Source organism: Schistocerca americana, chromosome 8, assembly GCF_021461395.2.
Source record: "Schistocerca americana isolate TAMUIC-IGC-003095 chromosome 8, iqSchAmer2.1, whole genome shotgun sequence".
In the NCBI taxonomy this organism is placed as follows: Eukaryota; Metazoa; Arthropoda; class Insecta; order Orthoptera; family Acrididae; genus Schistocerca; species Schistocerca americana.
Genome location: NC_060126.1, coordinates 372,322,805 through 372,348,473, shown reverse-complemented (window position 1 = coordinate 372,348,473; position 25,669 = coordinate 372,322,805). Strand labels below are relative to the sequence as shown.

Here is a 25,669-nt window from a genome sequence, read left to right as displayed (position 1 = left end):
CGGTGAACGTCGTCTGCCAGCGTGTGTAGCGCCAACAGTAAAATTCGGAGGCGGCGGTGTTGTGGTGTAGTCGTGTTTTTCATGGAGGGGGCTTGCACCTCTTATTGTTTTGCGTGGCACTATCGCAGCACGGGCCTACATTGATGTCTAAAGCACCTTCTTGCTTATCACTGTTGAAGAGCAATTCGGGGGTGGGAATTACATTTTTCAACACTATTGAGCACCTGTTCATAATGCACGGCCTGTGGCGGAGTGGTTACTCGACAATAACATCCCTGCACTTGCCTGCACAGAGCCCTGACCTGAATCCTATAGAACACCTTTGAGATGTTTTGGAACGCCGACTTCGTGCCAGGCCTCACCGACCAACATCGATACCTCTCGTCAGTGCAGCACTCCTTGAAGAACGGGCTGCCATTCCCCAAGAAACCTTCCTACACCTGATTGAACGTATGTCTGCGAGAGTGGAAGCTGTCATCAGGGCTAAGGGTGGGCCAACACCATACTGAATTCCAGCATTACCGATGGGGGGCGCCACGAACTTGTAAGTCATTTTCAGACAGGTTTGCGGATACTTTTGATCACGTAGTGTATATCTTTAACTCGAGAAACATTTTGTGTTATAGTTAAGCACGTTATACCGTAGTAGCGACATGTAAATCACAGCTCAAGATGACAATGACAAATATGTTTGTCGTTTCGGAAAGCATATTGTTTTAGAAAAATCGACTTGTACTACGGGCCGAGATAATGGACTATCACAGTGATCACAGTTATTATCTACAACAATGTTGTATGCAAATTATCCAGTTAATAAGTACTTTAAAAGAAATAAAATGGTATTTGTAACAAATAGTATGAAAAGGGGTCTCTTATTCGGGATTAATAAGTTAGCTTCGTGAAATAATTATTAAGTTGGGCATCCATTACGCCCTTTTGTCTACGATGGTTAAAAGCTTTTATGTTAAAATTTTCCACAAATAGGTATGAAACGTCAGAAGCCGGTTAAAAAACCTTTCCAATAACACTTCATTCAATCCTGTGTGATTAGTACGTGTTGAAAAAAAGGGACATTGACTTAAGGAATGATATATATATGATTATAGCTCTTCTGTTTATTGTTGCACTGATGCAAAAGCTGGACTTGAATTTCCGACGAAATAAGACAAACTGAATCGTCTGAAACGAAGTTTTATTGGACTGACTATTGTTGAACTTGGTGTTTTGCATGGTTTTCCAAATTTTAAGATGTAGTCTTCTGAAACTAGCAGAACTAAAAATAGAAGAAAACTACTTCCTGTGTCTTACAAGGAGACTGACTACCAATGAATTCTGCAGTTTCAGCAGCATTAATAAACATTTTTTTAAACCATGAAGAATAACTTATTTTGAGCAACTTTGTTGCAAATAGATAGAACATACTATTCTGGGTGAGATACACATGCCAACTAGATGAATCACTAACAAAAATTGACCAGCTACTCGCAGATATAAGCACAGTACATAAAAATATGAGATTCACAATAGTAAAATAACAGCATAATCAAATAAACGTTTTATATGTAATAATGAAACAGAAACAGCACAATTTTTCAACTAAACGATCGACACAATCAAACAGCAAAACCTCAAAACTCACAGAAATAAGTGGCCCTCTGATACATTTTTCTTAGACTCTACGTAGCACCACTCAACACAGAAAACTATCAAAAAGAACTTGAGAATATCAGACAAATAGCTGCAAACAGAAGGTACAATAGTAATCTATCTTAAAATAAAGCAACAAAACAAAATAAAAAGAAATAAAATCAGTAAACACAGGAAACAGATTCAGAAACTACAACACAACGTGACTCCACACAGACACTCACACAGTGACAAAGCCGGCCGTTGTGGCCGTGCGGTTCTAGGCGCTTCAGTCTGGAGCTGCGTGACCAGTACGGTCGCAGGTTCGAATCCTGCCTCGGGCATGGATGTGTGTGTTGTCCTTAGGTTAGTTAGCTTTAATTAGTTCCAAGTTCTAGGCGACTGATCACTTCAGCAGTTAAGTCGCATAGTGCTCAGAGCCATTTTGAACCACAGTGACAAAACAACACGAAACGCACATGGCAATAAGAAACAAGCCTCACTGTGGAACGCAATGACATTGTGCAGGTCGTCCAGTCAGTCTGGGGGGTTAGTACGAATTTTTATCGTTATTTCTAAATTTTTACCACTCAAATTTTCATTTGTAATGTTCGAGTATAATTGCTTGCGGCCTATGTGCCGAGTAGGACAGTCATCTCAGCAGAGGTTGTTTACGCTCGTGAAACGTGCTGATTACAAAAGCACTATGTACAGTTTCTGAACAGCCAATAGCGAGCACGGGGGAGAAATCACTTGTAGGATGCTGCTCATTGAAGGATTGTCGGACCGAAACTGGATGCTCTCTCTGGCATTAGCTTTCAGCTTTTCAGCTTTTGCATTCATGCATCATATGTAAACTGGTTGAGAGTACGTCCACAGACGTGCAATAATAGAGTGTTAAAGAAACGTAATATTAGAGATATGGTAGTTTCCTTCCAGTTATGCTTTTTGACACCATTGTTTTAAAGTACGTTAACTTACGCAAAACAGACGTGTAGCAACGTACGTCTCGTATTGGCAAAACCGAAAAACACTGCAAATTGAGGAAGTTTCTGAATCACGTGGGCATTGCAGAATCTATCAACATTTCCACAACTGCCCACGAACCACACGTTGCGCTATGGACGTGAGAGATTTAGAGATGTGTGCGCCACATCTTGTACTCTTTAAAACGCGTCTCCCATCCGTAACCGAAAAAATCTGAGCATCAAGAAGTGCACAAGTGACGTTAAACCTTGCTGAAAGCGAGGTTTTGTTTCAGAATTAGAACAGACTCAATGTAGGCGTCTAGACCGTGAAAGAAGTTCCGCATACTTTAGCTCTTAAAACCTGCAGTACTGCATCCTTGTAGGGTCTTTCAGATTGCTGGTGTGAAGTAAGCGACTGTAGGCCTAAGTGTGTGCAGCTGTAACACAACGCCTCGCATTTGCTGGAATCACTAGGATGCTGTAGGATCTGCCAGATCATGAAGTAAAAAGGTTGAACTTGTTGTGTGCAGAACAGAAACTCAAAACAGCTTTTAGAGATTATTTTAGGCAAGATATAAATTGAAGTACACAGCACTAGAAACAAGACATCTCAGCACACTGTGTAAATATTTGAGTCGCTTCAGTACTACTTCTACTTACGTTGAGAGTTGCGCGTTAAGAGTCTTATAATAGTGAAAATATTTTTATGGTCTTAAATGTTTTAAGAGTTTTATGGTGTCATATAGATGATATATAATTAATAATGATAATAATCAAGATGACTATATTGACGAAGCTGTTCATGAAATTTTCTTACGAGTTAAATGCGAATCTGTCATTTGTACCTTTCGCTGTAAAGTTAATGCTTAGAATGAGTATCTGCAATCCACAACGAAATACTTGAGCCATCACTTACGAATTATAAATGCTTATTGATTCTAAAGATGTATTTCTTAGCTTGTAGTATTTGACCTTGTTGGTATAATTATTTTATTCAGCTAACTGTCTGGTTATTCCGCTTCCCACTGACATAGTCATATAAGCCTACTCTGTTTCAACTTCTTTTAAGAAGTGACTATCTTGTGATGCAGAATGCCTAAGGCCAATCGCATACTGAATACCATTATTATACTGCATTAAAGTATGTTTCTTAGTAAGGATCTTCCTTTCGTACAAGTTTCATGTAATTGAGACCTGAGGTTGTCATCTCTTCGTATTTTCCATCATTATTCTTCCAACGAGGTCTCTATGAAATGCAGTTTCCCTATTCAAAAAATATATAGAGTATTTCAGGAGGAAGAATATATATTCTAGAAGGTGATAGTATAGATTAGTTCCAACAAAATATTACAAATAAAGCTTCTCCTATTCTTATTGTTTACAGAGATACAGCTGTTAGAATGTGATCCAAAGGATTGTAGCAGGGCAGGCGAGTGGTCGACTTCGGTTTATTGGGACAATTTTAGGACGGTGTGGTTTATCTTAAAGGAGATCGCATATGGGATACTACTGCAACCCATTGTTGAATACTGTTCAAGTGTTTGGGATCCGCACCAGGTTGGATTAAAGGAAGACATCGAAGCAATTCTGAGGTGGGCTGCTAGATTTGTTACCTGTAGGTTCGAACAACACACAAGTTATTACTGAAATGGTTTGGAACTCGCATCGGAATAATTGGAGGAATGGCGACGATCTTTTCAAGGAACACTGTTCAGAAAATTTAGAGAACCAGTATTTGAGGCTGACGGCAGGTCGATTCTACTGGCGTCAAAGTACATGTCGCGTAATGACCACGAAGATGAGAGACTCCACAGATCGTGGTCTACTGGCTACCTTCCTCTGGATCACGGGATGCCAGGTTCGATTCCCGACCGGGTTGGGTATTTTGTCTGCCCGGGGACTGGGTACTTCTGTTTTCCTCATCATTTCATCATCATCATCATCATCATCATCATTCGTGACAGTGGCTAGGATTGGATTGTGTAAAAATTGGACTTTGTACGGGTGCTTGTTGACCGCGCAGTTGAGCACCCCACAAACCAAACACCATCATCATCACAGAGATGAGAGAGATTGGCACTCGTACGGAGTCATATGGACACCAGTTTTTCCCTCTCCCTATTTTTGAGTGGAACAGGAGAGAAAATGTCTAATAGTGGTATAGGGTACCCTCCACCACGAACCATACGGTGGCCTACGGAGTGTGCATTTAGATGTAAACATACATGTACTGACGGCGAGGACCGCCGAGCATTGCGAAAGGTGTTTGTAAAAAATTGCATGAAGTCAGCGGAAGGAATTACTCTTGAGTTCCAAAGAGCGAAGCAGTCCTGATAGCACTGTGATCGTGCGCAGGGAGTTAAAAATAATGGGATACAATGGTTGAGCATCTCCTCATAAACCACACGTTTCTGTTGTCAATGCTAAGTGACGTAGGGGTAGTGTGGAAAGCGACGCCATTGGACAGTGGATGACTGGAACGAGTGATCTGGAGTGATGAACCACGTTATACTCTGTGGTCGTTTGATGGAAGGGCTTGCGTTTGGCAGCTGCCTGGAGAAGGTTACCTGCCACCGTATATATTGATGGCTATTAGTGAAGTACAGAGGATGTGGTGTTATAGTACGCGGGTGTTTGTCGTGGTTAGGAAATTTGGAAGTTTGTGGTAAGGTCTTACGGGACCAAACTGCTGAGGTCACCGGCCCCTAGGCCTACACACTACTTAATCTAACTTACGCTAAGGACAACACACACACACACACACACACACACACACACACACACACACACACACACCCATGCCGAAGGGAGGACTCGAACCTCCGACGGGGGGAGCCGCGCGGGCCGTGACAAGACGCCCGTAGACCGCGCAGCTACCCCGCGCGAATGTGGTTAGGATGTGACCCCTTATTGTGCCTAAGAAAATCCTAAATGCGAAAAGATGTGAACACATTTTACAGCATTTTGTACAACGGACAGTGGAAGAACGGTTCGGAGACTATGATTTACCAGCGTGGTAATGCACGCTGTCATAAAGCAGCAGCTGCTGGCAGTGGTCTGTGGACAAAAATATCCCTGAAAAGGAATTGCCTACCCAAAGTCCCAAACTTAACCCAATGGACCATCTTCGCTGCAGACCCCAGTGTCCAACGTCAATAGCTTTACTGGTTTCAGCTCTCGAGGAAGAAAATTGTGACATTCCTCCACAGACACTGATATACCTTACTGAAAGTATCCCCAGTAGAATTCAAGCTAGCATAAAGGAGAATGATGGATACATCCCATTTTAAAGTCCACTAATGAGCTCAGATAGTGTATAAAGCTGCAATTTTTTTAAAAGTGCATTCTATAATGAAAAAGCACTGATGGAAAAGAATTCCAACATCGTAAAACAATTAATGTAGAAATTTCTGGAGTACCTTTTTGTGGTTAACATAATTAAGTGAGTAACATTGCAAGATCATAGAGCCGTCCGTGGTGGCCGTGCGGTTCTGGCGCTGCAGTCTGGAACCGCGGGACTGCTACGGTCGCAGGTTCGAATCCTGCCTCGGGCATGGATGTGTGTGATGTCCTTAGGTTAGTTAGGTTTAAGTAGTTCTAAGTTCTAGGGGACTGATGACCTAAGATGTTAAGTCCCATAGTGCTCAGAGCCATTTGAACCCTTTGAACCAACCAAGATCACAGACTAATGTAAGCGCGAGATAAGCCATTGATAATGTGAAATTCTGGTACATTAATAACGGGCGTAACCGACAAAATATCGAATTCTAGCATGCAAACGTGCATGCATTGTGTCGTACAGGTGCTGGACATCAGTATTTGGCATGGAGTTCCATGTCTGATGCACCTGGCTGGCCAATAGAGGGACCGTCAGTGCTATTTGCAGATGCTGGAGTTACCCGATGATGTCTCATACGCTCTCGATTGGAAACAGATTTGGTGATCGAGCAGACCTAGGCAACATGTCGACACTCTGCATATCATGTGTGTTGCAACAGCACTATGTGGGCGAGCGTTATCCTGTTGGAAAACATCCTTTGGAAAGCTGTTCATGAAAGGCAGCACAACAGGTCGAATCATCAGACGAACAGTCAGGGTGTGAGGGATACCCAGCGAGAGTGCTCCTGCCGTCATACGAAATCGCACCCCAGTCGATAACATCAGGTGTAGGTCCAGTGTGTCTTAGCACACAGACAGGTTGATTGCACGTTCTCAGGTGGCGACCTTCTAACCAACAAACGACATTACTGCCGCCGAGGCAGAACCAGCTTTCATCAGAAAACACAACAGACCTCCATCCTGCCCTTGAATGAACTCTCGCTTAAGACCACTAAAGTCGGAGGCGGCTGTTTGGTGTCTGTGGAATGCAAGCGACCTGCGTCTGATTCTGAGCTGTCCTTGAAGTAACCGATTTGTAACAGTTTGTTGTATGTGATGCCAACTGCTGCTCAAATTGCTGCTACAGATGCAGTACGATGCGCCACAGCAATATCCCGAGCACGATGGTCTTCCCTCTCGCTAGTGCCATCTGATAGTCTGGGCGCCGGTCTTCTTTGGACTGTACATTCTCGTGACCATCGGTGCCAGAAATCATTAGAGTTGTAAGACGTCGTGGTCTCCTGACCTTCATTGCTTACATATTCCGCCCTCACAATCACATTCCGCACATCAAGACGCTTCATTCGAACCCAAACTCGATAAGATAAAGTCAATGTTGTATGAATTCATGTAAACGATATGCAAATAACAAGTAAGCGCACCGAGGTTGAAATACTCGAGGCTGGCGTACACACATACATTCCAGACATGACGGTCACAGGAGCTTTTAATTCGGGAGAGAAACCGCACAACGGGACGCTGGTCCCTTTGGAGGACTACGCAGCCTATCTATGTTGGCCGGTGACTGCCTGTGGAGTGGACAGCATTGGCCCGAGTGAAAAGGGGGAACGATCCCATGTTCAGCTTAAAAGCAAATTCCGCTACATTGTGTGGGAGCGGCCAGCCTACGTATTCTTTACACATAGCATGCTGTTTCAGAGATTTTCACAGGGAGACAGCAAAAGCCAAACGCCAATGCTACAGGTTTCCGAATTGGTCGCCTTAAACGAAACGTCATTCTCCCATTTTAGAAGAGCAATGCTGATTGGCAGACGATATTTCTGACGCCTTGAGCTGAAGGAGTAATGGAAGGGACCGAAAGATATACCCCTTCACGTCTGGCATGAAGAGGCGCCGTTCCGTTGTCGCTCTTGGAGCGAGGAACAAGTACTTCACTGGGAGAGCACCTCTATCGAGAGCGAATCGAAGTGCGACTCTCTATATTGAGTCCTTGCGATAAAGCGTTGTTCACTGTGTTGGCTGACACACTTATTGTGCGGTGTGAACGAACAGAGTTACAGTTAAACGCCTGCGAGCGAATTTTTTAGTGGTATCCTGGTGGACTGGTTATCTGACCAGTGTACCATGCCAATAGTTAGACTAGGGGCGAATAGGAATCCTTGACTTCATCAAGGCGTAGGGAGAGTTTGATTGGCGAAGATCAATCCAGATAGAACGAGAGTTATCTTATTTGTCAGCAGCGAGTGGCGCAGACAGCAGTCATCGCAGCTTACGGTATAGTGTGCTACAGCTATTGTGAGCCCCATATTTCCTCCACAACAGTACACTTCACTGCATTTCACACACGACAGTCTCGACCGTACCTAGCAACATTCTAAAGGATAATTATTCAAGTTGAGTAGGCGCGCCTCTCAGCCATTCTGCCAAGTCAACAACCATCTTAAACTTTGTAGAGAAATTTCATTAGTGAATCCTATCCTTGAGAGGTAACTTCACATTCCGAAAAGAACCAGGATATAACTTGTTCAATTCATAAATAAAAGTGCCATTGCGATTTCTTAGAATTTTTCCAAAATAAATAATAACTTTCGTTAGTTTCATGTTTTTCTTACACTAACTAGCACTACTGCAGTACCCAAGTATCCCACTAGTTACGTGAGAATTTTTTTGAATTTTTGTGTCATTTCCTTACAGCGGACGACTCCAGAAGATATTTATTTCTGAAAGGCATTTCTCTTTAGAACGTTAGGAGCGTCTGTCTGACTTCTGTAGTAGTGTGGGGGTGGAAATTGCATCTTGCAGGAGCCACAGGGTAAAGGGTACATCTCAGATTAATCCGTTGCGCAGAGTAACAGAAGCTCAGATCAACCCCACGCTCAGGGAGTAGCTACATCCCTCCCAAGTCTTTCAGTAATATAGCAGAAGGAGCCTGCAGCTTCTCGTAGCCCTATTACGCGATCTCGTTCAGATTCAGTGAGGTGTTGATAATGACGTCTTCAACTCACCACGCCATATTTCAAAGGTTACTAACGCTCACGTCCGTTACGGCGTGTATTTAAAGCAATCCTCATTTGCATCCTCGCAGTGACACTACTAGCGCCAAATCTGAATAGACATCATCTTTCACCTGTAGAGACAAGCCTACCAACTTTCAGTTGTCGTACAATTCCTTCTTGGTGTGCGATTTTTTTTCCGTCAGTGTGATGGCATTGGCGATTTCACGCTCTAATTATTCGATTTAAAATTGTGAAAATCGACTGTCTTTCCCTATCATAAGTAGATTTTTAAAAAGAGAGACGAAGAGTTATTTTCATCGTGGCAGCAACACCAGCAACCGTAACGAAATTGTCTCGAATCAAAAACCGCGCACAGTTGCACTGTGGGCTGTTTTTCATTCGAGACAGAGATGAAGAGATTGAAGCCGATAGAAAGCATCTAAACATTTTATCAGAGATGTATGCAAGGTATCCTCCACAAAGCACTGTACAGTGGCTTACAGAGTACATATATATGATATTTCTACGTTAGGCGTCTAGAGCTATTGACGCGGCCGTTGCTCCCCTCGCGTTCCGTTATGAGACGCACCTGCTGGCGGCGGTGACGACGGCGATGGCGGAGCCGGGCCCCCGCCGGCCCCCGGCGTCCGCCTCCATCGAGGCCGCCCCCGCCTCCTCCGACTCGTCCCCCGAGCTGCCGCTGCAGCCGCAACCGCTGGCGCCGTCGCCGCCGCCCCCGCCGCCCGCCTCCACCGGCGCCACGCTAAACACGGCGAACAGCGACAGCCCCGTGTTGCAGACGGGCAGTCCTAGCAGGTCGAACATGTCGTGAAGCATCGGCTTCTTCACCGCCGCGTCCACGTCGCAGTCGTTGCCCAGCGCGGGGCTCAGGTTCACCTGTCGGCGAGATCAGGCACTTCATTTTGGTTATTCACCACTATGTGGCTTCATCGCGTCAAAGTGAGTTTCCGAAGCTCGTCATCAACATGCTTATTATTAGTTTTATCGTGGGAACGTCTATTCGCTCGTAGGTCGAACCTTCGTGTATGACAAAATAGCGTCAGATTTCATACGCTAATAGCTGCGAGACTAATAAAGCGTTAACAATAGTTGAAATGAAATGAACATATGACATTACTGGTTGGGAGATCCCACCTGGAGTTGTTCGTCCGCCTAGTGCAAATCCTTTTATTTGACGCCACTTAGTCGATGATGATGATAATGATGAAATGATGATGACGACAACACACCATCCCGGAAAATTTGGAAATTTTTCATAAGTTCTTATGGGACCAAACGCGGAGGTCATTGGTCCCTAGGCTTACACGCTGCTTAATCTAGCTTAAACTAATTTACGCTAAGGACAACACATGCACCCATGCCCGAGGGAGGATTCAAACCTCCGACGGGGGAGCTGCGCCAACCGTGACAAGGCACCTTTGACAGCGGGTTACCCCCCGCGACCGTCACCCCGGCACAGGATGGATAATACCTCCGGCCCGATTGGGAATTTAACCCGGGACCCCACTATATAGAAGCAGCAACGCTACCCACCTCTTTTTTTAGCAGCATTTTAAGGGATCAGGTCGTGGGTTGGCGGAGGAAGACTGGACGGGGGCCGCAACCCGAGGCCTGGCCACAGTGTCTCCCCCCTCCCGTCCAAGGAATGAAATGATTTTTTTTTATTTTTGTGTATTTATTTAATTTTTCTTGTTGTTTTGCGATTTACGGGCGCAAAACATAACATAAAGAAACTAAAGATGCCATTCAAAACAACGAAACGTAAAATGGCTCCCAATGCCATCTAGATGTAACGAATTCACTAACAATAAACGGGATCCTGCAACGGCGCTGTTGGCGTGTATCCAGGTTGGCTTCTTCCTAACTTAAAAATGATATATAGTTCGCTGAGTACATCAGGCATAAAGATAAGTTCCTGAATCTCGCTCTGTTTTCTCACTTCACTTTTCGCATACGAAACATCCCAGCTACCCGGAGACTCCACGAATAACGAATCCAAATAATTGGCAAAACATGTTCTGTATTTTACGTGACGCTGCAAGATCTTACGGTGCTCTTTCAGTGTGTACCAGAAGTTTTTGTCAACGGTGCGACACAGATAATACGTCGCCATCCCTTTTATCCAGTTCATGGATTTTGGGCGATGGCAAAGTTATTTTGTCCGGAAAGCGTAGGTCGTCAGCTTTGATTGCCGTGAGTGCCATACGCTTAAAAGCGCCAACATTTTCTTCGTGGCCGCCGGAGTGGCCGAGCGGTTCTAGGCGCTTCAGTCTGGAACCGTGTTGCTGCTACGGTCGCAGGTTCGAATCCTGCCTCGGGCATGGATGTGTGTGATGTCCTTAGATTAGTTAGGTTTAAGTAGTTCTACGTTCTAGGGGACTGATGACCTCAGTAGTTAAGTCCCATAGTGCTCAGAGCCATTTTCTTCGTGAGAAACCAACATTCGACTGCCGTGCCGCAAACCAAACGGTGCTCGTCGAAGTCGACGACAGCGCCGTGGGGGCATATCGGTGTGTCGGCCACGTGAACTGACTGCAGTCATTGGCGGATTTGCCGTTCACCACTATATACCACAACACACGCACCTCCGGTTAAAAAAAAATGGCTCTGAGCACTATGCGACTTAACATCCTAGGTCATCAGTCACCTAGAACTTAGAACTACTTAAACCTAACTAACCTAAGGACATCACACACACCCATGCCCGAGGCAGGATTCGAACCTGCGACCGTAGCAGTCCCGCGGTTCCGGACTGCAGCGCCAGAACCGCACGGCCACCGCGGCCGGCAAAACACTGACATACTGTGTGCGGTGGAACATATCTGTTGCCTTGCTAATACGCGAATCTTCCGCAGAATCTCGATAATTATCCGCCGCTGTACGTCGTATGTTTCAATGGAACACCACGCCCAAACACCTGAGAGTGGGAAACTTGTAATGGGCATTCCTGTTCCAGAGGGCAGCCCTCTGCCCACCTCCATACATCGGGACTTTCTTAGGTTAGTGACACTACCCACAACGTTCTGTACTGCCGAAGCCACTCCAGCGCCACCGTTCTGTATTGCTGAAGCCATTCCAGCGCCACCTGGATTTCGTTCCCTGACTTGACCAAAAGAACGTCGTCGGCGTATGATCGGCGTTGGAAAGATGCGGTCCGTAGTTGTACGCCTTCAAGTCGCTGTCCAGGGCCACGTAGTGCGGGCTCACGAGTGATTGCGAACAATATGGCCGAAGGGGGCAACCTTGTCTCACTGAGCGCTGGACGGTGATGAGTTCTGAGCGAGCGCGCGCCCTGAATCAACCATTAAGTTCATCTCCACAAAAATAAAAGGGATTCCCACCTGTTCCATGACCGCGTGTAGAAACACATAGTCCACTCCCTCGAAAGCGTGATCGAAATGTACTGCCGCTAGGGCTCCTAGTAACCTGCATGCCGACATCATTGTTATGACATTCCTGTACGCCCCTAGCGCCGTGTGCATGTCGCTCTCCCCACCTAGACACGTTTGGTCCAAATGTGTTTTGTCCTTTATTGCCGCTTGTAGGAGGACACGAAAGATACGTGCAAAGATTCTGTAATTTGCGTTCAATAATGTCAAAGCCGGGTAGCCTTGTCGTCTAAGACCACCACTTAGTTTTGGAACGAGTATCATAATAAGCTGTGTGAACTCGGTAGGGACCTGTAAGGTAGGTGTTCGTTGTACACATGTATCCACGTCGGTCCCATGACAGGAGCAAAGGAACGGTAGAACTCAAGAGGGAGTCCGTCCGGTCCAGGAGATTTGTTTACTGCACCACACTTTATGACTGCGTCCAGATCGTTTATGGTAAATTCAGCCATAAGGTCGTCCACTTCAATGGAATGCTCGGCTGTTGGCATTTCTCGAAGCACATCTGAGAGTCCACTAGACCATCAGCTGCCGACACAATTGCTGAGCCCACAACAGGCAGATCATTGTCTGTGACCCCATCGTAGAAGTGTAGATGCGGGTGAATGGTTGTTACGAAAAGGTTCAAATTTGTGTGAATTCCTAATGGACCAAACTGCTTAGGCCATCGGTCCCTAGACTTATACACTACTTAAAGTAACTTACGCTAAGAACAATACACACACCCGTACTCGAAGGACTCGAACCTCCCCGGGAGGGGATTGTTACGAATTAGCTTTGTGTAAAGCTATAAATTGGTGTAGCTTGGAAACGTGTTTAGCGAGGGCATTGATTTTCGTGTCGTTCTGAAGAGCTTGTGGTACACTACTAGGGCTAACATGAGACAATAAAAATATTCGCTGGAACATAAGTGAAAATCGATATTAAGCTTACAAACTAACGAAAGCTGTCGTCCCATATGATTCGTAAATGGTCTCGTAATTACAGAAAACGCAAGTCAGAGGAAAGCTCGCTTCGAAAGGACTCCAAAAACCCTGAAAAGTCCAGTGCCGAGCGAATACGAGAGTTACGGTAAACGAAATAAAATGAAATTCTCCTGTCGTTGTAACATATTTTTCTTTTACTACCTGTATCCTGTTTCAAGAGTCCGTCTCGATAGCTGAGTGGTCTCAGTCTGCTTTCGACTGCGGTGGGGCGAGGACGTCCGCTGCGCCCCGCCGTGCGCGACCGTGGGCGCTTGCTTGTGTTTACCTTCTCTCGGCGCGAGTTGTATTTGTTCCAAGTTCAGTGCGACTATGGCACACACATGGCGCCACGATACGATCAAAATTACTTTCCAACCAGATCACGCGCGTCCTCGAGCCTATGAAATAGAACAGTTCATACGCGACGATCTACGTTTAGATCCGGCGACTGTCGTCGGAATACATTTTTCTATAACGGCGAGCGTGGTTTATGTTAAAATGACCAGTGCAGAGGTCTGCGCGACAGTGGTTTCTAAATACTCGAACTCTCTCCGATTCAAACATTCTGACGGGCATATCGGTGCAGTGACGGTGGATCATGCAGGCATGGGCCTAAGGACTGTAAGGGTTTTTGAGCTCCCCTTCGAGGTCCCAGAGGAAGTTGTCAAGGACGCCTTCCGACCATATGGCAATGTTATCAGCCACGTTGCAGAAAAGTGGCAAACTTTCTCGACGTATAAGGTCTACAATGGTGTGCGCCAAGTTAAACTTGAGCTCAAGAAACACCTGCCGTCCTATTTGAACATCGGTGGCTGCCGTGCAATCATAATGTACGACGGTCAACCGCGTACCTGTTCCGGATGTGGGCAGGAAGGCCATGTTCGATCGAGCTGCTTACAACGTAGAATTACGCAGATACCAGTGGGAGACTCCGTTTCCCCGACGGGGACGACAATCCTGCCCCTCACGTACTCTCAGACGACGAAGCGCACCATAGTTGAGGACGAAACGGGCGATCAGACACATCCATCGACGCCAGAAGTACCGAGGGAGGAAGAGGAAGGACCCTCGGTGCCAACCCATATGTCGTCCCCTCCACAGCAGCAACAGTCCCACGGACTCCAGACGCAACACAACATTCAGAACGCGATGGACGTGGACGCGAACATTGTCGCGACCGCGGCTTTCCTAGCGGAAGGTGATACGACGCTGGATTGCCTCCCACATTCGGATACGGATGTCCACGTTCGAAAGCAACGTTCGCCTCGACGACGCAAGCGACGTCGGCGTACCCCTTCTGATGATTGCCTCCTACACACGGCCGGTCAAGAAGGTGACATCTCATCAGACAGCATGGATGCTGCGCCTGCTGAGGATCTAAGTGGTGTAGACGATTCACTTGCCCATACTACGAGTGCCCAGTTACTTCTTGCACCACAAACGCGGCAGGTCGCGCCGATGGCTCTGAGCACTATGGGACTTAACTTCAGCGGTCATCAGTCCCCTAGAACTTAGAACTACTTAAACCTAACTAACCTAAGGACATCACACACATCCATGCCCGAGGCAGGATTCGAACCTGCGACCGTAGCAGTCGCGCGGTTCCGGACTGAGCGCCTTAACCGCGAGACCACCGCGGCCGGCGCGCGTCGATGGATGGCGCTCCGTCTACCTCTACCAAAGACGACGTACGTGAGAGAGTCTATCGGCTTTAGCCAGGCTTTTGACCGTGTGGGCCACACTTTCCTCACGGCCGTTCTACGGCGCATGGAATACCCCAACCCCTTTATCACAGTGTTGACACGCCTACTACATGGTGCAACTTCTCGAGTTCTTGTTAATGGAAGACTGACGGCACCCATGCCGATCCGCCGATCAGTACGACAGGGATGTCCATTATCAACATTGTTATTTGCATTGGCCTTAGAACCTTTGTCGTGTGGTCTCCGAGACAGGCTCACTGGGATACAGTTCGGCGGCTCCATCTATCGTTGCACCACATATGCGGATGATTTGATGATCGTCATACGTGGAGCTGACGACATGGCCGCGGCTTTGGACTGGATTGCAACCTACGGTACAGCTTCTGGTAGCCAAATCGACGTTGACAAGTCCGTCGCCTTGAGCATCGGGATTGGGCTACCGCAGGAACACATTGCCCCCTTACGCTTCAGTGATACTGTACGCTGCTTGGGCTTAGATTTCATGAACGACATGCGACGCGCGACGACGCTCAATTATCGACGCCTTCTTAACCAAATTAGGGCCGGAATTGCAAATCAGCGCTTGCGATCCCTCAACATCGTTCAGCGAGCGTATTATGCCAATGTATACCTTGCGTCCCGCATTCCGCATGTCGCCCAAACGCTACCCATTCCGAAGCCCTTGGCTCGTAGCATTATGGCAGCGCTGGGATACTTCGTCACCGTTGGTATGTTACTGAAGATCAGATACGTATCTCTTACCCTCCCCAAGGAAAAAGGTGGTCTCGGCCTAGTTAACGTCCATGATAGGGCCATTGCCCTCTATGTTAGCTCACATTTATGTCTGCTGCGCCGTTGTCCTACGAGCCTCACGAGTCTGCTTCTGACGACGCTACGACCTGCTTCCCTAAGAGCGCCGGTGCCACTACAAGACATCCCAGCGCCCCTCTTTTATACAGGACGTTTCTATTTAGAACAAAGTTATTGCAGTGTCGCGCTCACGACACCACAAATGGCCACAACTCGACGCCTATATCATGACATGCTGCAACGCCGCCCCCTAAATGTGGTCGAACTAAAATATCCTGACGTACGGTGGCGCGTGGTGTGGAAGACTGTACACGATGCCATGCATGATTCCGAAGTTGTTTCCCAATGGTACGTAGTCGTTAATGGGAAGCTAGTTACGCAAGAACGTCTCTACAATATCCACATGGCAGAATCTCCCAATTCTGTGGGTTGTAATACAGTAGATTCTGAAGAGCACCGCCTCAGCTGTGGAGAGGCGGAACCGGTTTGGCACCTTGTGCGGCAGATGCTGGCTTATCTCTTGCGAGCTAGGCCGGAGCATATATCTGCACGCACGTTATTGTTTCCGGGTGAGACATTTTACCCTACGACTCGAACCAACTCTGTCACCTGGATACGTGGACATGCAGTCCATTACCTCTGTCGTGACGGACACAAGAATTTCCTTGACTTCTGGCTCTATTTGCAAGAAAGACATCATGCTATTTCCGGGCATACCAGATATCGACAGTGCTTCGCAAACTACCTATGGAGTGCCTTTCACAGCCCGCCGTGTAGCTGGAATGTTCCAGGCAGTGACAGATGAGGTCAAAACGAACTACAAACGAGCATATATTGAACAATCTTTATCAGTGGGCGCAGTCGCTGGGAAGCCTCACTACGACGTGGTAGCTTTCTTTTCATGTTATTTATGTTTCATATCTTCGATGGCGTCTTCATTCTGTTTTAGTTTTCCAGGCTTGATTAACTATGTACGCACATTGATATGTATATAAATAAACAAAAAGAAGATTTAAAAAAAAGTGGGCAGGAGACCTGCTTTCGAATCCAAATAAATACACAAGAACAAAATGAACAACAAATAAAATATAATAAAGTATTATACCCTTTCCTTTCTCCTTTTATTTTATTTTTTTTATACAAAGTTCAGAGGCATATTTAATTTTTGTTCGTTGGCGGAACCCGAAGTGGTGGCGAACGGCCGTCGTAGTTAGCTTTAGGATTAAAAAAAAAAAAATCCCCTCCACTGCCTAAATTTTGATAAATGATCAGCATTGGCGGCCGAAGACTTCCGGCATAAGAAGTCAACCTCATTCTGCCGACGGCCTTGTCACAGAGGGCGGAGGAGCGGATAGAGGTTCAGGGCACTCTCTTGTCCTAGGGGTGGGAAATTGCCCCTAAAGGCGGAAGAATCAGCAAAAAAAAAAAAAAAAAAAAAAAAAAAAAAAAAAAAAAAAAAAAAAAAAAAAAAAGTGGTCAGCGTAACGGATTGCCGTCCTACGGGCCCTGGTTCGATTCCCGGCTGAGTCGGGGATTTTCTACTCTCAGAGACTGGGTGTTGTGTTGTCTTCAACACCATTTCATCCCCAGCCGGCGCGCAGGTCGCCCAATGTGGTGTAAGATCTGCACCAAGACGGCCGAACCTGCTCCGCCAAGGGGCAGCCGGCCAGTGACGCCAAACGTTCATTTCCGTTTTTTTTTCCTACTTCGATATCTTAAGGTGCATTCAAAAGACAAGCAACATAATGAGTGAAAGCATGAACCTTAATTACACACTATAGGGAGAGGATTCAGCAATTTATATACTGCTCTAAAATGAAGGGATACCATGCTCTTGTGTAATTTGCAAAATTGTTTTGATAACTTCGTTTGTTCTGGATTTCATGGTTTAATGCTGGCAGTTTAAACTTAAATCTCGCTGAAGTCAGCGTTTCTGATGTTATGATTCTATAGCCACATTACCATATTACTTTTCCGGACGGGGTATCGCTTTTGGTCTGGTATCACATCTTCACGTATCTTGACACACTGCAGTGCCGTCCGGCTTGACATACATATAGATAGTTGATCTATAGGTTTTGATGAATGAGTTTGCGAGTGCCAAAATATGTGACATAAACTGATAGTTCAAAACATTATGACCACCTGCTTAATAGCTCATTTGTCCGTCTTTGGAACGAAATACGTCACTGATTCTGTACATCAGGGAACCGACAGTTTGTTGGTAGGTTTGTGAAGGAATGCGGCATTACATGTCTACGCACAGGTCATGTGATTCGCGAAAATAACGGGTCGCTGATTTGAGTTCTCGGTGGTGTCGCCCGCCGGAGACCCATAGGGGTTCCATAGGACTTACACGAGGCGAATTTGGTCACCGAGACATTAACATAAGTTTACTTTAACGCTAAAACCACTGTAGCATGGTTATGGCTCCGAGACGCGGTCAATTATACTGCTGAAACATGAGATCGCCGTCGGGGAAGACAAAGCATGATGGGATGCAGGAAGTTCTCAGACCTCAGCACGATTTCAACTTCTACCACAGATCCCGTACAAGGGTAGGAGAACGTCTCCCATACCATAATACTGCTCCCACCAGCCTATGTCCGTGGCGTGCTGCACGTTTCGAGCCGCCGTTCACCTCGATGACGGCGCTTGTGGAGACGACCATCGACCTAGTGTAGCAAAACTGTGATTCACCTGAAGAACCGACACGTTTCCATTGAACGACGGGCGAATCCCGATGGTCCCGTGCCCACTGCTATCTTAACTGACGATATCGTTGGGTCAGCATGCGAACATGTAGGGGGTGGTCTGCTGCGGGGCTCCATGTTCAACAATGTACAATGAGCGGTGTGCTCCGAAACACTTGTGCGTACACCAGCATTGTGCTCTTTCTGAAGAGATGCCACAGATAAACATCCCACTTCACAGAGCAGACAAGCCTCAGCCACTTCACAGAGCAGACAAGCCTCAGAACCCATGTTCTGTGAGGAATCGTGGGCGTCCAATCATTTAGTACCTGTGGTAGATTCACAGTTCTTCTACCTCTTTCTGTAGATGCTTACGACAGTAGCACGTGAATAATCGACCTGCTTTGCCGTTTTCGAGATACTCGTTCACAGACTCTGCGTAATACACTACTGGCCATTAAAATTGCTACACCACGAAGATGACGTGCTACAGACGCGAAATTTAACCGACAGGAAGAAGATGCTGAGATATGCAAATGATTATCTTTTCAGAGCTTTCACACAAGGTTGGAGCTGGTGGCGACACCTACAACGTGCTGCCATGAGGAAAGTTTCCAATCGATTTCTCATACACAAATAGCAGTTAACCGGCGTTGCCTGGTGAAACTTTGTTGTGATGCCTCGTCTAAGGAGGAGAAATGCGTACCATCACGTTTCCGACTTTCATAAAGGTCGGATTGTAGCCTATCGCGATTGCGGTTTATCGTATCGCGACATTGCTGCTCGCGTTGGTTGAGATCCAATGACTGTTGGCAGAATATGGAATCGTTGGGTTCAGGAGGGTAATATGGAACGCCGTGCTGGATCCCAACGGCCTCGTATCACTAGCAGTCGAGATGACAGGCATCTTATCCGCATGTCTGTAACGGATCGTGCAGCCACGTCTCGATCGCTGAGTCAACAGATGGGGACGTTTGCAAGACGACAACCACCTGCACGAACAGTTCGACGACGTTTTCAGCAGCGTGGACTATCAGCTCGGAGACCATGGCTGCGGTTACCCTTTGACGCTGCATCACAGACAGGAGCGCCTGCGATGGTGTACTCAACGACGAACCTGGGGCACGAATGGCAAAACGTCATTTTTTCGGATGACTCCAGGTTCTGTTTACAGCATCATGATGGTCGCATCCACGTTTGACGACATCGCGGTGAACGTACATTGGAAGTGTGTATTCCTCATCGCCATACTGGCGCATCACGCGGCGTGATGGTATGGGGTGCCGTTGGTTACACGTGTCGGTCACCTGTTGTTCGCATTGACGGCACTTTGAACAGTGGACGTTACATTTCAGAGGTGTTAAGACCCGTGGCTCTACCCTTCATTCGATCCCTGCGAAACCCTACATTGCAGCACGATAATGCACGACCGCATGTTGCAGGTCCTGTACGGGCCTTTCTGGATACAGAAAATGTTCGACTGCTGCTCTGACCAGCACATTCTCCAGATCTCTCACTAATTGAAAGTGTCTAGTCAATGGTGGCCGAGCAACTGGCTCGTCACAATACGCCAGTCACTACTCTTGATGAAGTGTGGTATCGTGTTGAAGCTGCATGGGCAGCTGTACCTGTACACGCCATCCAAGCTCTGTTTGACTCAATGCCCAGGGGTATCAAGGCCGTTACTACGGCCAGAGGTATTTGTTCTGAGTACTGATTTCTCAGGATCTATGTACCCAAATTGCGTGAAAATGTAATCTCATGTCAGTTCTAGTATAATATTTTTGTCCAATGAATACCCGATTATCATCTGCATTTCTTCTCGGTGTAGCAATTTTAATGGCCAGTAGTGTAGTAATCTACGTTCTGTCAGAGTTGCCCGTCTCAATGGATTTCCGCATTTGCAACCCTTATCTTCGCTAGAGTGATCCCCCTCGTCCTGTCTGCTCCACTTACTCCTACATCGCCGGCCGCGGTGGTCTCGCGGTTAAGGCGCTCAGTCCGGAACCGCGCAACTGCTACGGTCGCAGGTTCGAATCCTGTCTCGGGCATGGATGTGTGTAATGTCCTTAGGTTAGTTAGGTTCAAGTAGTTCTGAGTTCTAGGGGACTGATGACCACAGATGTTAAGTCCCATAGTGCTCAGAGCCATTTGAACCATTTTTTACTCCTACATCGCGATGGGCAGTGGTCATAAAGTTTCGGCTGATCAGTGTATATGGCCGTATCTTTTGACCGTATGGACTTAAATGCCTAAATTATTTACGAAGCCAAGAGACCGCAGACCTTAGCGCTTGACATAAATTTCAAACTGGTACCCCTACCTATTCCTGAGAAATAGGGGCCTTACAAACGCCCGTATCTTTTGAGTGCACTGATTTAGAAGCTTTTCCACGCCAACCGTAGACCGTAGTACCTGACAACAATTTTATCTTGGTATGTATACCCGTTCCTGAGAAAAAGGGTTCTTAACAATCGAACTGACAGACAGATGGTCAACAAAGTGATCCTATGTGGGTTTGGTTATTAATAATTGAGGTTGGGAACCCTAAAAAGAGCGCAAAGCGATTACGTAACTGGCTAGTCGAAATTTGTGATTTATCTGTTCTGTATTCATTATATTACTCTGTGTAAGGATGGATTAAATAAATTGATAATTAAATTACATATTAATACGAAACAATTGTTATGGTTTTATCCCGACGTTTGACTATAAATCTACGGGGGGGGGGGGGGGGGATCCAAACTGCGCACAAATTTTTTTGATTATTCTATGTAACGAATGTTATTTCACAAAAGAAATTATACTGGGCGGGGTGTTGCGTCGCCTTCGTGTTTACTTCCGGGAAACAGCGAAGCAGTAGCGAACACTCCAGTATTCTTACAACTGGAGTGACTTTTGTCACCTCAGTCTATTTGTTTCAAGCGTCATATACCAGATAATTTTTCCTACGGCTATTCACCCCCAGAAGTGCCCAAGTGATCACAAACTTATTACATTTTACACCGTTTGGAGGAAGGAGAAGTCCACGTTGTGCACAAAAGGAAACCAATGAAAAACTTATTTAATGAAAATTATTTCAAGAGCGTAACCTCAGCTCTACTGAAGACAAAAAATAGTTTTGGCTGTTATTTGGCGCTTACAAAGAAAACAAGACACAAAGAATAGAGTAAGACGGTGTTGAATGCTGCCTTCTAAATACCCTTTGATGTGTTCGCTTGTATATGTTTTCTGGAGCAAATAAACGTTGATGTGTGACCGTCATTATGAATATCGACTATAAATCTCTCTCTTGTCACTAATAAACAGTATTATCATTACTAGTTTCTTAATGCTGTTACTATATAGTAGAACATCGATTATCTTTAGGAACTGGGATCCAGAGGTATTCGAATAGCTCATTTTTTCGGATAAATAATCATTTACGGAACTACTCGTAGCAGAATGTCGAATCAGAACACCCTTAGCTGTCTAAAATCCCAAAATGCTACTAATATTTTATTAAGGAATCAGTTTCGGTGATATATTACGCCATCTTCAGGCCCCCTTACCGACGTGCAGGAAAATTCCCACCTCTGGTCCAGTCAAAGTAGGGGTCAGCCTTCAATGACTGGTATCCGTAGATTTTTGACTCAGTTATCCCTTCGATCATCACTTGTCAGAAAGACAGCGTAATATATAGCCGAGACTGGTTGGTCAACAAAATAACGATCTGGAAATTAAGAGGGCTGAAAGATGTTTTGGTTCGATATTCTGTACTGAACAGCCGAGATCCCGCAACCTTGTGTATAAAGGACAAATTGTACCAGTGTTCATAAGAATATGAAACAAAGAACCACTGAATTAAATGTAAAATTGTGTGTGTATATTTTCTATCACACATATTAAAAGTACACTGAAGCGCCAAAGAAACTGGCATAGGCATGGGTATTCAAATACAGAAATATGTAAACAGGCAGAATACGGTGCAAGGTGGCTATAATTTCGCACCTTACGAGCACTCATCTACATTCTTTGCCGTGATTTACAACCGGAATTATGTATCATTTGATAGGTTGTACATCGTACATATGAATATTTAAAGAAGGCTGACACTGTCAGGTACACCTTGTAAATAGTTGTTAACGCTTATTGCATGAAAGATGACGGAGTGTCTTTATTATCAAAATGGCGTAATGAATGATCGCCTATACTAGTAGAGGCTGGAACGCCAGTGGAAATGAAACAGCAGGCGTTTAACTCAAGCCTTGGGTGCAAAATCCCGCACAGGTGTGCTGGTCCTGGGTGGAAAAGCCGTCCTCTGAAATCTTAGTATTTGGATGACTTTTTTTTAGAACCATCACTCCGACGCACCGGACGCAGTACATACGGTGATATTGCTAACTGCTTCGGCTTATTAGGGCTATAAAGCTAAACAGCTGTGATCACGTAAATTTTATTTCCACTGAGGCTGCACACCACTGTAGATCATCTTTGAAAGTATTGTCTTCTAGTGTTTGGTACGTAGGTGATGTCAGTCATCTCGCGTTATTTATATTAAATCCCACAGCCATAAAAAGGGACACATTTGGTCAACTGATCAATCATATCACTTAGGAAATCCATTTTTATCTCTTTATGTCCACTGGACATTGATATATAAACATTTGTAATATATAAAGGAGTTTTAATCCACAATAAATGTATAAGCATAAACAGCATTTATCATTTATAGTTACTAGTTCCCTTAATTATTCATTTATGTTGATGTTGTAATTTATATGTTAAAGAACTAGAAGGAGGAGATAATATCACCATTAAGAGATCCTAATATCTGCTTCAGGGGGTAGTCAAACAGGGCCAAATCTTCATATTCAGGTTCAGTATTTTTCGTCACGCATATTCATTTTCTACCCGCCTGGAGTAGCATCTTGGAACGGCGCTGCGGTCGGCAACACCTATATAAGACGACAAGTGTCTGGCGCAGTTGACAGATCGGTTACTGCTGTTACAATGGCAGGTTACCAAGATTTAAATGAATTTGAACGTAGTGCTGTAGTTGGCGCACGAGCGATGGGATACATCTTCTCCGAGGTAGAGATGAAGTGGGTATTCTCCCGTACGATCATTTCACGGGCGTACCCTGAATATCAGGAATCCGATAAAACATCAACTCTCCGACATTGCTGCGGCCGGAAAAAGATTCTGCAAGAACGGGACGAACGACGGCTGAAGAGAATCGTTCAACGTGACATAAGTGCATCCTTCCGAAATTGCTGCAGATTTCTATGCTGGGCCATCAATAAGTGTTAGCGTGCGAACCATTCAACGACACATCATCGATATGGACTTTCAGAGCCGAAGACCCACTCGTGCACTCTTGATGGCGGCTCGACACAAAACTGTACGCCTCGCTTGGGCCTGTCAATACCGAAATTGGACCGTTGATGACTGGAAACATGTTGCCTGGTCGGACGAGTCTCATTTCAGATTGTATCGAGCGGATGGACGTGTACGGGTATGGAAACAACCTCATGAATCCGTGGACCCTGAATGTCAGCAGGAGACTGTTCAAGCTGGTGGAGGTTCTGTAATGGTGTGGGGCGAGTGTAATCGGAGTGATATGGGATCCCTGATACGTCCAGATATGACTCTGACAGGTGACACGTACGTAAGCATCCTGTCTTGATCACCTGCGTCTATTCATGTTCAATGAGCATTTCGACGGGGTTGGGTAATTCCAGCAGGACAATGTGACACCTCACACGTCCAGAATTGCTACAGAGTGGCTCCAAGAACATTCTTCTGAGTTTAAACATTTCAGCTGGCCACAAAACTCTCCAGAATGAACATTATTGAGCATACCTCGGACGCCTTGCAACGTGCTATTCAGAAAACATCCTACCCCCTCGTACTCTCAGAATTTATGGACAGCCCTGCAGGATTCATGGTGTCAATTCCCTCCAGCACTACTTCAGACACTAGTCGAGTCCACGCCATGTCGTGTCGTGGCACTTCTGAGAGCTCGCGGAGGCCCTACCCGATATTACGCAGGTGTACCAGTTTCTTTAACTCTTCAGTGTATAACAGTGAACTCTCTACATAGCCTAGATCGAAAAATTCAAAATGACCTTTAAAGTAGGTCTACACTTTAGGAAAAGAAGTCCAAAATTTATTTTTACTTCATAGCTGAATCTCGTTTTCTTGTACTAAATCTCGTAAACACTTTAAAGGCAGCAACTGTAACATATTGTTGGTCTACCAACTTTATAGACGTCTGAAGATTTGAAAAGCTTTCTCACTGGATGGTCCTTGTCCAGCAAGGTCGTTACCACTTGGATCTTCCTCCTCGTCGCAACTATACTAGCCGTCAGTTACTGCGACATGTATCTCCATCCGTCAATAGTTGATAAACAAAGTAATCAAATTCACGTTCGAGCTTCAAACCCTGGGGAGGCTTTAATTAGCCCAGCGCCAGTGCATCTTGTATTCCAAACACGCTAATTTGAATTTCCCTACTGGAACACTTTCGGTTAACCGATGCTTTGGTTGACCAGTATTCGGATAATCTATAAGCTCTACTGTATTTTAACTCTTTGTAAGAAGGATGATACCACATAACGTTACTTTAACAGTCCAGGCGCCAAACTGCACAGCACACAACAATCTGAGCACATGCAGTTTTGGCGCCAGCGTAGAACTTAGAAGAACCACTCGTCTGCAAGCAAGCTCTGTATACTCGCTTTATCCTCGCCAGCGGGTCGTATGACGTCGGCTCCGTAATCGTCGTATCCGTGTGTTTGAAGACCGGACTCGTGGGTCTCCGCTGTTGCGCATTTAACCGAAAATTCATCCCTTGATCCGGTTAAAGGGCACAAGCGGACTACAGGGTGTTAGGGGTATAAGTGCCAGATATTGTGATGACTGGCACCTTAATATGCACCGACTTCAGCGAGTTGGTTGGCGACTACACCCGAGAGCTAACGGCATTGGTGCTAAGTACGCAAGCGTTGGTTCAAATGGTTCAAATGGCTCTGAGCACTATGGGACTTAACACCAATGGTCACCAGTCCCCTAGAACTTAGAACTACTTAAACCTAACTAACCTAAGGACATCACACAACACCCAGCCATCACGAGGCAGAGAAAATCCCTGACCCCGCCGGGAATCGAACCCGGG

General features: G+C 45.8%; 1 protein-coding gene across 1 annotated transcript in view; it reads right to left on the bottom strand.

Moving 5' to 3' along the window:
• LOC124545859 (probable tubulin polyglutamylase TTLL2) overlaps positions 1 to 25,669 on the bottom strand; it is a 433,526-nt gene that overhangs the window by 49,546 nt on the left and 358,311 nt on the right. The window contains exons 8-9 of the mRNA XM_047124817.1: positions 9,677 to 9,826; positions 9,519 to 9,580 (exon numbers count right to left, since the gene is read on the bottom strand). Of these exons, the coding sequence (XP_046980773.1) occupies positions 9,519 to 9,580; positions 9,677 to 9,826 (212 nt within the window). The remainder of the gene's footprint in view (positions 1 to 9,518; positions 9,581 to 9,676; positions 9,827 to 25,669) is intronic.